Raw genomic sequence first — 17896 nt, forward strand, 5'->3', positions numbered from 1 at the left:
AAACGGGAGTAAGATTTGTGTTTCCTAAGAGGAAAAAAAATACAATCTAAAAAAAAATTACATGATGTCGTGCATTGTTTAGCCGGGGTTATTAGCTGGCCCTAAGCTATACTGTGAGTAGAAGCACAAGCTTTCATGTCCAGAAGCTTGGGTTATTATTAATATTTTAAAAATATAAACTGGGTATCGTTTTGGTGATTTCAGGATGGCATGGTAGGGTGCAGAGGGCATCACAAAACATGCCACGTTAACAGTGCAGTTGAGTGCCCTACTTGCTGGGCTGCAAAAGTGGGAGAGCCAAGTGGGAGGGCTCCTGCACATCAGGAATGAGGGGTGCTGGCTGAGGTAAGGGTAAAAGCCTGCACACAGCCTGCCTGTGCCATGCATGACTGGCTGATTATCTCAGTCCTTCGCGGAGCGCTGTGTTCACTCAGTGGATATTTGAAAACATCAGCAAGTCGAGGATCAGATCACTAACAAAGGTTTGACAGTCTAACCAAACTGATAAATGTCTCCTAAATAACTGTGATGGTCTGGAAAGGGTATGTGTCCTTGGGAAGGCCACCCTGCTAAAGAGCAGGGAGAATGCAGGAGACAAACAGGGATTAAACACGAGACAAAAACGACCAGAAAGAGAATGAAAGTTCAGTGCCTGCATTTGTAGATCAGGAACGCATTACATCAGAGTAAAATATGGAGATATGAAGGAAAAAAAGTACATACCTTAAACAGATGTGATACAAGAAAACATGATATTTAGCTTTCTTGTTTAGTCAGCACGTATTGCCAGGTGGTGAAGCGATCTAATTAAGCTAAATAAAAAGCCTTGAAGAGAAGAAAAATTAAAAAATAAAAAACATAAAAGCTGTGCTCTTCTTTAATGCTAGTCTGTTTTCTTTCAAATATCATCAAATGTGTTATGCATTTTATGTGTGATCCTTTTGGGTCCTTTCCAGCGCTAGATATTCTGTGATTATAACTTACAGAAAAATACCAACATGCACAGTCATTGTGAGCAATATTTTAAAGAATTCTCCTGGCATTAAGTACACCTGATTAAGTTAACTTGTGTTGTTCTGATATCCCTGTAGCAGCTGAACCAAATGATACCATGGAAATATAACGATGATAAGATCATCTTGCATGCATGTATTATCATGCAATCTTTTATTGACTGTTCATATTTTGATTTCTGTAGTGGATCCTCTCCCCTATTTAAAATACTGCTTGCTTTCGCTACACACAGTATTACTGTTTCCTCTTAGCTTTTCCTTCTGTACTTCTGTAGCGTGTACAAGCTTTGTAAGTATTTTTCTTCAAACCTTTTTTAAGTTGTGAAAGAGTGCTATGATTTTTTTCCCAGGAAGATGATGAAATGAAGATCAGAGTGGCCGTTTTCTAAAGTATTTGCTCACATTGCATATTCACCTTGAAAAATAAGTTCAGATCTGTCTTTTTATGAATATTTAACGTGCAGTTACCCTTTATATATGGCTACAACAATGACTGATCTGTGCAAGTGACATTTAAACTCTAGAGTGTTCACAGGTACTGCACAACAGATACGGCTTCACAAACAAATTGTGTAGATGAAGTGTCAAGACATGACTTCACTTATGTTTCTACAGCTGTTTTCTTATACCACAAGAATGTAAATATCTGGACCCCTTGATCCAGTGCTGTTTCTGGAGGGATATTACCTCATAGCATACATGAGGCTTGTAGAATTTGGCCTATTTCTTTTGCTTCTGTCCAATTTTTCTAGCTTTGTTCTCTGTAAAAACCTGTATAATGACTTACTGCATGTTGTTGTCTCTCCCTTTTACCTAAACTACCTGCCCACTCTTGCCTCCTTTTCTTATATCTGCACCACTCTGTTTCTGCTTGCCCCTCTGTTCCAGATGCACGGCTTTTTCTTTCTTTCTCACTTTATGGAAAAGCAAGAAGGCAGTTGTCTTGTAATGAGCCAGTTTTTACACATCACCATGCTTTTTTCCACAGCCCACATAAGGTCTTTGCAGGGAAAGACCTGCTCCGTTTCTGTAGCAGGGAGTGATGGAAAATCCTCACCGCAGTGAACGTGTGGAACAGCGACCATGCCCCAAGCTAGGACTGTTAGACCTATGTCAGTACCACTGAGCATTCAGAGAACAGAGCTGCTAAATTACATCTGAGCTCTTCTAAACAGTGCTGAAACGTGATTTCTGAAAAGCAAAACCACTTTGTTAAATCTTAGAGAATTTCCATAGGGCTGGATTAGAAATGTTAGCTCTGTTGAACTCTGAGCCACTCAGTGCGGCTCTGCCTCCAGGACAGCTGGATGTACCTGGCTGGTGCATATGGTGTGGTCAGACCAGATCTGTAGCTGTGGAAGGGACTACAGCGATTGCTTAAGGCTGAGGTAGCCGGATGGTGTGGGATCCCAGCTGCAAATCCAACCCTGGTTAGTGCTGCCTGTCATAGGATGGGGCGATCCCTTCTGATTTTTTGTCATGACCAGCCCGTGTACTGTCTGTGGGATTTCCCTTCCCCTCACATTTCAGATGTGTAATATTTACTGCATGGCTCTGAGCCATATGAAGATTTAGGTTCACTTTTTTCATTGCGAGTACTTAGCTGTGCATTGTTTTGCCGTGCACGCGACATTGTGTTGCTGAAAAATGCCACAGAAAAAAATGGTGCTTTGCAGTGATCAGGCGTGTAATGCCTTCTTAATTGGACAGTGATCAAATTTAATAACTTCAGGAGTAATTCTAATGTGTCAAGGTTTTCTTGAAAGTGTGGCAAATGAACGAGCTTTATTACCTCTTGGGATGTATAATGTTTAATTAAGTTATTGTCTTTCTCTGAAACGAAGTCACAGAGAAGTAGTGCCATACATGCTCAAAATGCTTACTGGTTTAACAGATCAAATGCTGAAATAGTGTTTTGCTTTAGACACAGACAAGCTCTTGAGCTCTTACAGCATGTTTATTGTTCTTCCCTAGCTGCTCCATATGATAATGTAATGCAGGGTGATTACTGAAGTTTTTATCTGGTAGATTACCCTGTTAACCTGGCACTCCAGTAAATTGTCATGTTCTAGCAAAAAGGCAGGACATTATGCAAAAGAGCACTTCAGCACACAAATCTGTTCAGCATCCAAGCACCGTGTGTTTTTCATTTTGTTTTACTGTTTTGTAGGATTGCATTGATGTAGGTTGGTGGGAAGGAGAACTGAATGGCAGACGAGGTGTGTTTCCAGATAATTTTGTCAAGCTTCTTCCTTCTGATTTTGAAAAAGAGGTAAGCAATGTATTCTTTCAGTCTCACTGTAGAATGCAGAATGGAACTGGAATTGAAATTCTGTTTCAGGTATGTGATTTAGACAAGTTTTATTTGTAAGCTAATAACAAAAAAAAAAGAAAAAGTTAAAGGAAATGAATTTCTGAGTTACTAAGCATCTGTGAAGAGCGCGTACATGATTGGCCTATCCAGTCAGCCTTCACTACGTTGTCCTGAAAGCCCTCTGTCCTGTGTCTTAAGTTTGAGAAACTGGTGATCCCAGTGTAATTTGCCAAGTCAGGTGATGCAATGATGATCAGAATTATCAACTTCTCTCCTTTGTTACTGTGGTAGAATATCCTGTTTTGCCAGCAGTCAAGCACTCTTGCAGAAATAAGAGGGTGAAACTTTAGCTGTGAGATTTGAAAGACAACAGTGAGCTTTTGGTATCTCAGAGACATGTTCCTTTACCTCTCTCAGAATTATTAAAAAGGAAGATATAAAATCTCCAGAAAAGCCTTTTCAGCCTCTGGTTATTTGAAAGAGACAGAGTTGTTATTTGCCAAGCAATATTTAGAAATCTTGCAGCTTCCTGAAGGAAAGGAGTGGATTTCTTCCCCAAAAAGTCCATTCCATTTTTAGGAACCTTTTCAGTCATCAGTGTGATATTATGAGCTTGCAATCAGGCTTTTGATGAGTATTTCACAGTGACAATGTAAGCCTTCTGTGATAAAACCAAGACTTACTGACACTCAGCTTCAATCTTTGGCAATAAAATTGGATGCCAGAGGCAAAAATTAAATAACTTGGAAAGCTTAATAAAGGAACTATTAAACAACTCATAGAAGCTAACATGATAATTATTAAAAATAATGGTAGAAAAGCAGCAAAAACTGTTGGAGATTAGCATGCAATTTCATATCAGAATGTATATTCTAGCTTTAGGCCTACTAATAAAAGAAAGTGATATCTGAAAGAGGCAGAAATCATGAACCTTAAGACATAGTGAGCCCTCAAATTGTAATACGGAAGACAAAAACTTCACTCTTACCCATTTTCTTTGGTGGTGAAATTTATTCAGTCTTTCTAAACTAAAAAAAAAAAGAAGTATGTCTTTAAGTATTTTTACTCTTTAGATTATGATGAATTTAATTTGTAGAATAAATTAAATATTCAGGCACTTAGAAATTGCAGCGAGGTTTGCTGTAAAAATTGATAATAAAATTTTATTGATTTTAGGAACGACATAGATCTGGCCATGTAAGTAAGTAACTGGTAGAACTATAGACTGTCTTTCTTTGCTTGAAACAGCACTAAAAGGGAAGGAAATGGATACTTTTTCCAGAGGTTTTGCCAGGTATTTTCTGATACGATCCAGAAACCTTGGATTCCATCCCATAGTCTGAAAGAATATGCGTTGCAGTAGTTCTGCTTGTTGAACAAAAGCTCAGGATCTTTTCCTGTCTCCTTATTCAGTCCTCAGTTTTCCCATCCTGTTTCTTTCCCACACATGGTCGACCCCAGGTCTCTTCTGTTCACTGCTTAGTCCCAGCCTCCACCAGCTGGGGGGTTGGCTCATAATGGTGGTGGATTGAAATAGTTGATGCTGAAGATGCAACACTTTTTTGGTATTTTATTCTGGACTAGTTCAAGCCCGGCCCCATTGACTGTCCAACCGTCAGCAGTTGGAATACATGAGGTGCACTCCTTCAGCGTGTCTTTTGGTCTGTCTCTCACCTGAAAGGCTTCTATTCCATGACCCCTGAGACCTGTCTGTGAGGCAAACCAAAGCGCAGCAAATGTTTGAGATGGGCAAGTGATAGGATGATTCACTACAAAGCTCGCTCCTTCCTGAAAGTAAAACATTCATTCTGATACACAGCAGAGCAGAGAGGATCCTGTGGTTCGTTAGACAAAGTGACTTTAACTGGAAGCTGATGAGGAAATTGTATTGTTTTGAGAAGGCAAAAGAGAAGGAGAAGGAAAATTGGAGAAGGAAGTAGCATGAAGGAGCATTAAGCCTGCTCAGAGAAACATGGAGGAGCAAGGAGGAATTGCAAGGCTCTGCAGGTGGATAAGATAACCGAGAAGGTGATGGAGACAGTCTAGAAGTGAAGTCCACAGAAAGGAAACTGGGAATGGTTGGACAAGAAGGAAACAAACTACAGAGCAGGGACATAGAATGAGAGGGGAAAAAAACTAGCTGGATAAAGAAATTAGGTGTAGGGAGAGAGTGAACGTAGATGACAGTTCAGGTAGTGAGCTCAGGAATAGGTTTCTTCCGTGAATCAAAGATCATACTTTCCTCTGATCTTCAGGCACATAAGCTGAACTCTTTTCTCCTCCAGCAGGATGTTTCAATTGCAAAAGTAGAAAGATTAATTTTTTAATGCTATTTTCTCTCTTAAAATTCATTGTATGGAGTTATTTGGGGGAACTCTGTGACAGATCTGTATTCTCAAGTCTTGTAATTCTTAATGTTAAGCAGTCTATGATTACATCCAACCTTTGTGTGAATGAGATTCACAGGCATTTTGAAGTGATCTCTTTTCTTCTGTTATTAAATTTTAGAGACCGAAGAAACCACCACCTCCATCAGCTCCTGTCATCAAACAAGGATCAGGTAAGTTACAGCCAATTCTGTACAGCACATACCAGTGAGCACATCTCAGTTCGAGCAAATGTATTCAAATTTAGATAGAATTCATGTATGTCAAAATTCATATACAGCAGGTGTATAGATAACAAGTAATAATCAGAATCAAATTGCAAAAAGATGAGGTAGCCCCAAAAGACTGTTGTGTGCTCTTTAAATGTTCTGCAGGCAACCATCTGCACATTTTAAAATAATGTATTTTATCTCTTGTTAACTGGTAGCAAGCCTGATACTTTAGTTATCAGAAATTCTTCAGTTCCATTTATTCACTGAAGTTGATGATGTGAATGTCTCTGCAGTACAGACACTAATTGCTGGAGCCTAATCGTACCTGCGGTAGGAAACCACATTCGCTTTACACCTGTAGATCTGATCTATTCTCAATAGATTTTTTTCCATACCTAAGACAGTGTTAGAGAACTTGGCTGTAATTCAGTGGCTCCATCTGAGTTTCAATCTAAGTCTTGCAAACCTGCAGGAATGCTGGAGCCAGCTGCCTGTCTCCAGGTTCTATGCTATAGTTAGATTCCTGTTTTTTCAGTACTTTACAAACATAAATATAGAAGGTACTATCTTGAATCTGGTTATGTAGGTAATTGTGTTGCAGATGTATTAAGGGGCTGATTATGTTTTCCAAATGTATGAGTGTTAGTAAAGCTGTTTTTGGAGTATGTTAGACTGAGTTGTGTCTCAATATTTAGAGCTGAAACCACTTTTATTTGTAGTTTTAAAATGACCTCTCAATACAAAAATCTGCACAATTTCTTAAATTTGCATGATTTATATTTTCCATGGAACTCAGAAACAGTTGAAGTATCTACACCCTTGACAGGTCTGACCTCAGAAACCTAATTCCTATTCCGTTCGTGTAAAATCACAAGTCACAAGGCATGGGATGCACTCAAAGTTTTCACTGGTGTTGCAGTTATAGTGGAAACATAACTATGGCTGGAATTCTTTAATCCCTTAACCCCCATTAGTTTGTTAAAATTCTGCAGCGGTGCTAGCACTTCCCCCACTGCTGGCACACGTTAGGAAAAAATAAAAATAAAAAAAAACAAGCACAGCCAATCTAGTCAGATTTTTTTTTTTTCTGTCTACGTGGTCAGTTCCAGCTCTGACTGGCTTAAAAAGTAAATTTCCCTCTCCTACAGTCTTGACCCAGTCATTAATAGAATAAACAAGTTACACCACAGTACAATTTGCTGAGAATCAATAGGTTATAATTTAAATGATTTGATTTTGTCAAGCAGTTCTTTGACTACACAATCACGACTACAAATATTTGGTTTGCTTATTGGCACCCATGGTTTGTTCCTCTCACCGTCTTGAAACTCCAAAAGCATAGATTTGATTTCAAGACCATTGATATAACAGTGTGTCGAAAGAGAGCAGTGTAACCTTGCCATCTAGTGGTGGCTGCATATTAAAGATGTGTGAGAGAGAACTAAAGTTACTGCCTGGTGCATGTTTTGGAAAAGCTCTATAAAAAGTTATATTTCTTTCAATTCATACTCCTCTCATATTTCTCTGATTTAAAATTAGAGAATAATACTTTAAACTTGTTTTTTCCTATTTACATCCAAGGCATTAGCTGTGTCACCACAGCAGGATAATGTGCCCATTTTCAGAAGTAAAAGTGGATACAGCAGCCAAGACTACTGCTGTTCTTTGTTTTCACACTCAGTCTTTGACTAGTCCTGACAGTTTATGCACAAGCGTTTCTTCTGATATGTATTTAGAGGTGAAAATCATCCTGTGTTTATTACCATCCTGATATCCTCTGCTGTGTCAAACTGTCACTTTACCAAGGTGACACTGTACTTTACCACATCCCCATGGCAGGCTTTACTGTTGATGGTATGTAATAATTTCCAGTAAGGTTTCTGCATATTTAACTATTCATAGTATGATGAATAAAGTGTGCAGTCTAAATAATTAAATATCAATATATTCTGATGCAGAGCATAAATCATGGCAGAGAACTAGAATTGGTCTTTGTAGTGCAAGTCTCGCACTAAGGGACATGTCTAGTTTGTATTATAGTGTAGTGGAAAGTTTAGCTGTATTTCCAAATTATATACAGCAGCATAGTACACTGCCAGGGCCATCTTTGTTGGGACACTTTACAAAGCAAGGTGTGAAAGCTGGGCAACCAAAGTTAAGAGCGTGAGTTTCTTACATAGTCATGGAAAAGCAGCAGGCATTTCACTGGGTGTCTGGGGTAAGCAGCATCACTGCATCTAGACTGAAGGGTAGGAATACTCCTCTGAGTGCCTCTGGGGACTTGTGTGGAGTTTCCTTGCAGGTGACCTTCTCCAAGCAGCTAAGCCAGGTTCATGGTGCCTGCCTGGGAACTGATTAATATGGGGTCACAACCCAGGTTGGGAGCACACCTGCGCCTAGAAGCCCATAGGTGTCTGTAGGTGCATTGTTTTAGATGCGACCTGAGAATGTCCCTCTGTGTGTTAACGATGACCATTAATCTTTCTGTAATTAGGTATATAGGTTTGTGTCATTTTTTCCTTGAACCCACTAGTATGCGTAAGGTTATCAAGAAGCTGACTTGTGCTTTGCAGAACTCATCTTTAGAAAGGCTTAAATTGGTTTCTGTCAAGAGTTCCTCTCAGGTGTGAAGTCGTTTTATGGCAATTCAGTATTTTTTTTGTTTTGACATGATAGGTTGTTGTCTGTCCAACAGTGCAGTTATATAAAGAAACAATGGTCCATAATCACCACTGATGAGCAATTTGTGCTGTTGAGTACTGATTTCTAGGAACCAGCTGCAGAAGAGAGTTATGACTGCACATCCAGAAAATGTAAATGTATTTGAGAACTGCATAGCATAGACTGAGGCAGAAAATGCCTTGTGTTCCCTGCCTCCTTTGCTTTTCTTGGATGTCACCTACTGCAATTTTTATTGAAATACTAATAGTGTTACCTAAAGCGGTTTTCAACACTGCTAAGTTGAAATGGCATTAGCACCTAGTGGTTAGCCAACATGGTGAAGCCAATATCCAGTAAAGCATTTCTTATAATATGGGGAGTAGGAGATTACATCTTGTGTGTGCCAGGAAATTTTTGCAAAATCTTCCCACTAGTTCTCATACTCTTCAGAGCAACAGAAGTCAGTATGTCAGGGTCTCTAGTACAGAGGCAGAAAAAGGCAGAAGTTTATACATCTAGGCCAAAAGCTGTCACATAAAATAGTAACAGAATACTGCTGGTACTAGTGTTCCCATCCCTCTAATGTGTGGAATTGAACAACTAGTGTTAGAGGTATAATGGAGTTTTTTTTTTTTTAATTTAATGTAAAGTAAAACTTTGTATACATCTATATTAAGCATTCTCTTGGCAGAAATGCCCAATTAATTGGGTTAATCCTAATGATTTTCCTCACTGTTGAATTGCTCTTCAGTTAAGTATGTCTACAAAGCTAAAAGGCTACAAATTGTAAATATCTGTCCACATTTAAAAATCTGTAGTGATTGACTTTTTTTTCACAGAATGGTCTGAAATTTCCTACTTTGTTGATTTACAGTCTTTGGAAAGTGTGAACTTGAATGTGAAAACATTAATTGGTTTTCTGTCCTTTATGGTATAATCAAATATTTGAAATTAGATTTATGTTCAGTTTTAGCAAGAATTTTTTAAAGTAGGAGACTAAAAAAAAAGCCTAAGAGGTTGCAAAATTAAATCTTGTGTGGCCTTATATGGTAGCTTGTTGGCTTGCTCAGAATTGCAAATTCTCCGTTCTTTGACAGGTACCACAGATCGAAAGCATGAAGTCAAAAAGGTGCCTCCTGAAAGGCCAGAATGTCTTCCTAATCGAACAGAAGAAAAAGGTATGAAATTTGCTCTCTGCAGAGAGACGGGGTACATGTGACACATCCTCATAGCCTAGTCCCTCAGCAGTTAGGTTTCATTACATACATTGTTAGGTTGTTTATTTCCCACTCTAGTACCTCTCTGATTATACGCATTTTGGAAAGGATCACACTGTTGTTTCTAGGCTAATTCAGGGTATTCAGTTGTACCAATCCAGAGGTGGTAAGTGATTGCAGCCTCAACTGACGTCAAGGGGAGATATGCTCTCAGTACAAAAAATGCTTTCTAAAGCTGTGAGCTCATCAAAACCCAGGTCCTCAATCAAGCATGAGACCCCAGATTAGTGCATATTTTTTTCTTAACTTCTGTATGCCTTGGTTCTCTAGTCAAAAACCATCAACCCTGCTTTTCTGCATCACAGTGGGGTTTTGTGAAGATATAGTCATTAAAGCCTATGAATCACCGCATTATCATTGCCAAAAATGTCATAGGCAAGCCTGTGAAGAAATCAAATAATAATAATAAAAAGTCTTCAAAGCCAGGTTTGAACATTGCAAGAAGTGAGGCATAGTACCACACAGAGCAAAGCTTTATTGTTTCATTGTGCCACATCAAGCAGTGACAAGCTTTAGTTGTTTCATTGTGTTCATGGTGCATTCTGAGTAGTTTGGGGAAAATGGTTATATTGATGTCTAATTGAAGATGGTGTCAAGTTTCATACATTTAAGTGGACTATTAGATTGCACAGACAAGTTTAATTATGGGATTTCTTAACTTTGAAGTATTTGAACTTGCTGTCTTTTAAAAGGCACATGTATGCACATGACTAAATGTATAATATGCACTTATAATTTAGTGCCAGAACATTCAGACTGCACCAAGAGCTCTTTTGGATAAATATCTTAGTGATCTGACAGGTGTTTTAGCATTTCTATCTACATACCCTTACTTTTGGTAATGTGCGTTAATTCTTGTGGTTATCTATCAATAAAACCTTTGCTTTCCATTTTGGATTTACAAAGCCAACTGTAAAAATGGTGGACGTTTAAATACATCACTGTCCCCCAGTATAAATAGCTGTAATTTTTCTGAATGTTGAAAAGAGGCAATAGGAATCAAGCCTACATTTCTGAAATGCTGGGGAGTGATGGGAATTGTTCAGGGTGTTGTGGCAGTACGGTTGAGCATGGGAACTTCCTTTAAGCTGTGTGCTGGTGCACTGCCTAGCCCATCCCTAATACATAGTATAGATTCTTAGGCACTGACGCGCTATATATGCTCATAGGAATAAGTGTGTAAATATTACATAATGCATTTGTAAAGTGTTGCAGTGGACCCAATGATTGTGTGTTGGCACGTGTAAGTGTACTAAAAAAGGGTATGTGCCTGTGAGCAGCAGTCACTTCCTGGACTATTCCAAATCCAATATGGATTGTGTTTCGGGCTCAACTCTGATTCTTAAATACATGCTGTAGATACCACATACTTTTACAAATTTACAAGATTACCTAGCAATTGACTTATACGTTCCTGCACTGTTATGTCACCACATATGTGTGCATATGGTGTATAGTGTTTGGATGACTTAAGAAGCAGAGCAATAAAGTAATCCCTGGGTGTCCGAATGCTGTTTCTTTCTTAAAGGCAGACAACAAATTGCATTATGCTACAATTTTATTTCAGTATTTCTGCTAGTATTCTCAGGAAAGACAAGTTTCTGTTGATTTAGTCCATAATCCCTTCATAAGGAAACCTAAGCCCATTAAGTAATACCCTTCTACATTCCCAGTACCTCTCAGGTGTATACAAAGGTGTAATATTCACAACGCATCATAGACAGTATTGTCAAGGGAAGTGGGGTGTTGACACATTAGGATACAGGGGGTGAAACTTTGGTCCCTTTGAGATTTTTGTCCTTTCCTTAAGAAGAAGCAGGTTTCCTATGGTGTGACAAATGTGTTTAGTTTCTTCTATGTTTGTTTTGTATTGCAAATTTAGAGCATATTATTCACAGTTATTAATGCATAATGTACTTAACATACAGATGTTGCACATTTGGCACTGGATCGTAGTGTTGTGGCACCTAACTATGCATAATCTGTTCTGCACACGATCCAGTTTTGAATTGGGAAACTGAAAAATTCAGCACTTAAGTTTGTTTAAAAGACTAAATAAAAAGTCTGATTTTTCAGAGGGCTTTACATTCTTCCAAATATTTCTAGGTTTTAATGATTGCATTTTCATTTAACTGTAGTTCACATGAAACACACTCCCCCCCCCCCCAAAAAAAATAATCACATTTCTCTTGGTTATTCAATAGATATTAAGAAAATCCAGCATTATTATCTTTGTTCATGACCTTTTAACTTAATATTGGTCTCATAACAGAATTTGATATAAGTTCTACTCATGGGAAATTGTTCCACATGGTATGTAATTTCTTGACATTCTTACTTTTCATATACACTCCAAAACCAGTGGGTCACTAAAATCAAAACTGCTATTCACATTCAGATACTGCACACACATTTCAGACATGAGGAATTACACGCAGAACATGCAGTCAGTGCAAACTGATTTGTGGTACACATTTAAATAAAGAATGATTTAGAGCAGAAGAGGAAAGGAGATAAGCTTATTCTTTGTGTATGGTATATCTACAGTTGAAGAGTTCTTGTTTAATTATAGACTTCTGAGTGCAAATTAATTCCACTTAATAATGTCTGTGTTCTTTTTCTCTGGAAATAATTGATTTAAAGAAAGACCAGAGAGAGAGCAAAAACAGTTAGACTTGCAGAAGCCTTCAGTTCCTGCTATACCTCCGAAGAAACCTCGGCCACCCAAAGCAAACTCTGTGAATAGACCTGGTACCTTGCCCCCAAGACGGCCAGAAAGACCAGTTGTGCCTGTGACTCATGCAAGGTATTGTTTTTCCTCTGTCCAGTGCTTTTGGGATTAATGGAAAAAAACACGTTTATAGAATTTTAATTTTGCAGTTAACGTCGCCGTTTGTTTCACAATAAACTGTGTTTAATAATAATAATTAAAAAGAAAAAAGCCTTCTAGTTATCTGGCTGCATCATAACCACCTCAAGAATTACAGTTTTAGCCTGGTCACTGCTAGTTCATTTCTACTGCTGAACACACTGTTACTGAAATGTCATAGTTTCCACTGAAGAATATGTGAGAAACATCTACCTAAGTCTGTTGTGCTGCTTTTGATTTATTTAATCTACCTAATTGTTCCTTCTTAGCCAGAGCACTAAGTCAGTGCAGAAGCTTGGTTTGTACTGACGAACAGGGTTAGACAACGCACATTTCAAGCACTGTCAGCTTGGTTTCAGTCTGTTTTCCTAGATCACTGTAGATCAATTTTTAGCACAGTACATGTGTCTTCATAGAATGTCCTATAAGCTGATGCTGCTGCAGGAAACTGTTATCAAGTGATTTATTTTCTAATGTTGGTTGTTACTCTGTAGTTACACAATGCTCTTAATCACAGGCGGTTGCAGCCTTTGAGAAGAGCACTGAGAAACTGGGCTTGCAAACACAGCTGTTGGATACATTTAATCTCTGCTAGAGCCTGGAAGAGCAGAGGCTGTAGAAGTTAAAAGCCTCACCTGTCATCCTAATTAAGTTTAGATGGCTACATGATGGTCATCAGCTTCTGAGCTGTGCGCTGTAGACTACCTTTATGCATAGTGGGTAGAAATGGGTAAAAGACAAAAAAAAAAAAAATTAAAAAAGCTGTTGTGTCAAATAGGCAAGCTGCATATCTTGAAGAAATAGTACAGTGTAGACATAGAAATAGTTTTACTACTGAACTGTTAGAACAATTAGCTGCCATGGAACTAGTGGAGTTCAAATATACTGGTGGTGGATTAAGTACCAGATTGGAGTATAGGATAGAGTGGAATAAAACAGAAATCCTAGGCATCAATTCCCCTCATTCCTCTACATATGGCTCATTAAACAAATGCTCTCGGCATGAAATCTGAGACACATAAAATAAAGAACCGGTGCCTGCCTTGTGCTGCCAGTTTCATTATACTGAAGTGCTTTGGCTGTGCATCTCTGAGAGCTTACACTTCTATCCATGTGCTACTGCCACAGCTTCTCTGGACTCCTTGGCTTTTAGCATGCTTGCCCAGATTTCCCACAATGTAGTCCACACCTGCTGATTGCCTGGGCATGCTTGAAAAAACAACTGTTTGCTCTGGCCTTTAGATTTAGCTAAGCGATGTCTTCTTGGCAGCACCAATACATATCCTAGTGTTCAGCTCACTGCCTGGGCATGTGACAGGGCAGTTACTCTTTTGCTCTACCTTTTGCCTGGAATATTTTAAACATTGTTTTACCTAGAGTTATGGGTGAGTGTTTTACTGCTCTGTTTTCTAACTCCAAATTTTATAAGTAAATAAACTATGCATTTTTTCATGCATATTTCAGTTTTCATGTTAATTAAGTGAAAAGGCAGATCTAGACAGTAACAGTTTCATTGTTATTTGTCTGAACACTGTTATGTCTAGCACAGAAAAACTACCTCATTCTTTTGACTTAGTATCATTATATTTGAAATAGTTTTACTTGTAACAGGAATTAGATTAAAACCATAGAAGACAAGGTGATTTTTAAAGTGATGATGATGCTGTGCTGATGGTCAGAGTGCTAACATTTTCACTCTGAGTTGCTATATCAGCTAATTCAAATTAACAGATTTATCTCATATAGCTGTTCTGCCTGGTAAGCTTTAACTTGCAGGAATGTCTTGTAGGAAGAGGGCAGAAAGTTCACATAATGAAATAATCCATGGAATAGACTTTGAGTTACTTGAATAATTAAGAATGTGAAGCTTCAGATGAAAGGCACTTTAATGAAGCCTTTTTTTTTTTTTTTTTAATCGGTTCAGTTTAATAAGATAGCAAATATTTTTAAGACCTCCTGGTATCCATTTCCAGAAGCCGATAGACCTCAGGCAATTAGAATAAAAATAGAACCAGCAGAATTTTTGCTGACCCTAGGGGGAAAAACTGTTGTAGATTTATAAAGTGACTCCCGTGAGATTTCCATTGCTGCTGGATGGCAGAAGATTGTTTTTTTTTTTTTCTGTTCTGAGTAAGTGCCTTACATCTCATGCATCTCACTGACTTTTTGTGGTAATGATTGTTTTTCCATTTAAATATAATCCTCCTTCCTTCGAGGCAGGTTAGGACTTCAAGGGCAATAGGAGAGGTGAAGAACATGTGAGACAGAGAATAGCTGTCAATTTTCTCCAAAGGCTTCACAGCTTATTTAGCTGTACACGTGATTACACAATTTACTGAGGAGTCAATTCCCTTGAGTAGACAAGCCCTTAAAGACCTACAGCAAGTGCATTTTCACCATCCGTCTAAACCAATCTGAGTCTGTCCTGCTGCTGCTGCTGCTGCTGCTGCTGCTGCTGCTGCTGGAAGGGGCAGGTTCCCTCTCCTGGCAGCCCATCCCTGCAGCCTCCCTTATGTTAGCACCAGCATTTGTGCAGACATTCAGCCATATGGGTCAGGGAGTTACTCCAGATGGCAATTAATCACTTTGCAAGGGGGCTTCTATTTTCTTTCAGGCTGATCATCTGTGCAATCGAGCTGACAGCCTATATGCATGGGCATGAGCAGAGGGAGGGAGGTGCTGTGAGCAAGAAGGGGTGGCTCCACTCATTCCCTGGCAGGAAGAGAGTTGGTTGCCATAATGAGCCTGTTGATTCTTTTGACAATAGAGTTAGGTTTGGTTTGGTGTTTTTTTTTTTTGGTGATGTCATATATCTTGGTATCTTCTGTAGTCAAATGGTAAATATTGTGATTTTCAGTCCTAAATCACGCCATCCTAAGAATCTCCTCCAAAACAGCACTCACGGATTTGCTTAGAGCACTTCCAACTCACATGTTGCTCTCAGTTAGCTGGGAAATACATGTGTGCAAAACCGAGTAGCAGTCAGATGCTCATTGCCGTGTCAGCCAAGAAACTATGTTATTTCTTATATATTTACAAATAAATATGCATATATATATACACATTTTATTTTAAGTGAAAGACCAAAGATAGAAAAATTAACTGATCAGGCAGATCGCTTGGAATAACCTCATGTATCATCTCAGTAATTAATCCATGGTTCCAGGAACATGTTGCTTCCACCTTCTTGGTGCCGACTGCCTGCCAAATTGATGATTGCATTGAACTAGTTTGTTTTTCAGGTCATAAACTGGCTGTCCATCTTTTTTGTTCTTAGAAGGTTTGTCACCCGACCACCGTGTTTAATTAGATTCATTAATCTGTGACCTTCTCCAGTTTTTACACGCCTTTTTGGACTCTTTACCTGTCACAGCCTTCCTGGAGTCTGAAATAGGGTTTCCAGCTACTTTGTGTTTTGCTCATGAGCTACTGTCACAAGTGGAGGCTCAGGCTGTCTGTCCTCAGATTATGGCACCAAAGCAGAGAGAAATTAAAAATCAATGAGACTTGGGAGTTCACACTGTATTTTATTGTCAATGGCTAATTGCTGCTCATAGAAATGCACATCTACCTGGGTTGTTCTGTATTTTTACCCACATTTCTGATACCTTACATACGTTGTAATTGTTGCAGTGCTGTGCTGTGAATAGTTATTGTGGAAAAAAACTATGATATTTATTAGGTGGCCTGATAATGATGGTAAATAGAATTTATTGCATTTGTTGAACTATTGTTATCATGGTAAATGTCACAGGGATTTGTCTGTGTGACCTATGCAGTGCCGAGCTGCATACCTACTACTGTCCCATTTTTCTTAATTGTTTCAATAGTCAGGTTATTTTAGTAGACGTAAGTAGTTGTGGGATAGAAAGTTCTACGAAGAAAGAATAGTCTTGTTGCTTGTGTTTGATCTCCTGTCTGATTTTAAAATGGTTCCTCTCTCTAAAAGTATCACAGCTCTTGACACTTGCCTGTTCATTTTCAGACAGAGTGGTTGATCTTGTTTCTTTGGACCTGTGGAAACCATTCTCATAGTCTAGTCTCATAAGAAATGTGCAAAAATAAATAGAAATCTCCGTTAGGTGGAGGAGTTACATTAGTGAGTAAGCATTAGGGACTGCTGGAACACATGACTCTCCCGTGAAGGTTCTCCCTGTCTGCAGTGCCCTCGATCACCCATCGCTGTTGTTTATGCGAGCCAAGTAGTGAGAAGTAGTTACAAATCAGATCCTGAAGGCTGTCCCTTTGCCTGTAGATTTCCTTCGTACTGAGATGCTGTGAACATTTGAAGAATTATTCAGGACACTACGGTGTCTAAAATAGGCTTTTTTGACAGGTGTTAAGGAGAAATGAGATAAGGTTAATCCATACAGCATGTTTGTTTACTGGAGATTGCTCTCTCTGACATATTGCTACTACTTTGGTGCTACAAAGGAAGAGTATTTCCCTCTCTCAGTAGTAATTGCAGGTTAGCTATCAATTTACTGTAATCCACACACAAACTCCAATAAAATATCTCCTCTTCTTGATCCAAATGTAGGAGCGATAGTCCAAAAGTGGAATTAGTGGGCAGTACAGTATCCGGCACTCTAGAGAAAGACTCCTCTGAAAGAAGCAATGACATTGGTAAGTTACAGTGCTTTTTATAGTTTGCCTAAGAAATGTATGGTGTAAATCTCTGCTTTTTAGTGTCTTTGTTATTATCCAAAATGCAGATTGAGGATTTGGCAATGGATGTATGGATGTGAGTGAACTGATATCAATTTTTAATTGCAGAATTATAGGATCATTTGTGATGTATTAAAAAGGTTCTGTTTGTTTTTTTTTCTGTTAAAAAACAACAACACAGAAATATGAAATGGTGAGCTATTTTGGCTAGGAGTGCTTTTGTTAATTTTGTTTAAAAGCAAAACAAATGAGAAGGCCAATAATAATAAGTCATACTTGTTTAACAGATGTAATATTAGTGCTGCCATATTTTTAATGCTGCAAAAGATTGTATTTTTGATGCAGTTAGTAATCTTTGCATTTTCTAATACAAAGGAGTAGAGACAAAATTCAGGCTGATTTGAATCAATTTTACTGAAAACACTATTTAAAGAAAGTCTAAATTTCTGTTTAAAATAGTCTGTCTTCCTACACCACAAACATTTTCGTAGAGAA

The 17896-nt window shown here is 38.4% G+C and overlaps 1 protein-coding gene across 7 annotated transcripts in view; it reads left to right on the forward strand.

Annotated features, from left to right (window-relative positions):
- Positions 1-17896, forward strand: part of SH3KBP1 (SH3 domain containing kinase binding protein 1) — a 255788-nt gene that overhangs the window by 217808 nt on the left and 20084 nt on the right. For all 7 annotated transcript variants that reach the window (XM_083850240.1, XM_083850241.1, XM_083850242.1 and 4 more), the window contains 5 exons: positions 3184-3285; positions 5836-5887; positions 9685-9765; positions 12508-12670; positions 17274-17359. In XM_083850240.1, the coding sequence (XP_083706366.1) occupies positions 3184-3285; positions 5836-5887; positions 9685-9765; positions 12508-12670; positions 17274-17359 (484 nt within the window). The remainder of the gene's footprint in view (positions 1-3183; positions 3286-5835; positions 5888-9684; positions 9766-12507; positions 12671-17273; positions 17360-17896) is intronic.

The sequence above is a fragment of the Anser anser genome (genome assembly GCF_964211835.1).
Source record: "Anser anser genome assembly, chromosome: 1".
Lineage (NCBI taxonomy): Eukaryota > Metazoa > Chordata > Aves > Anseriformes > Anatidae > Anser > Anser anser.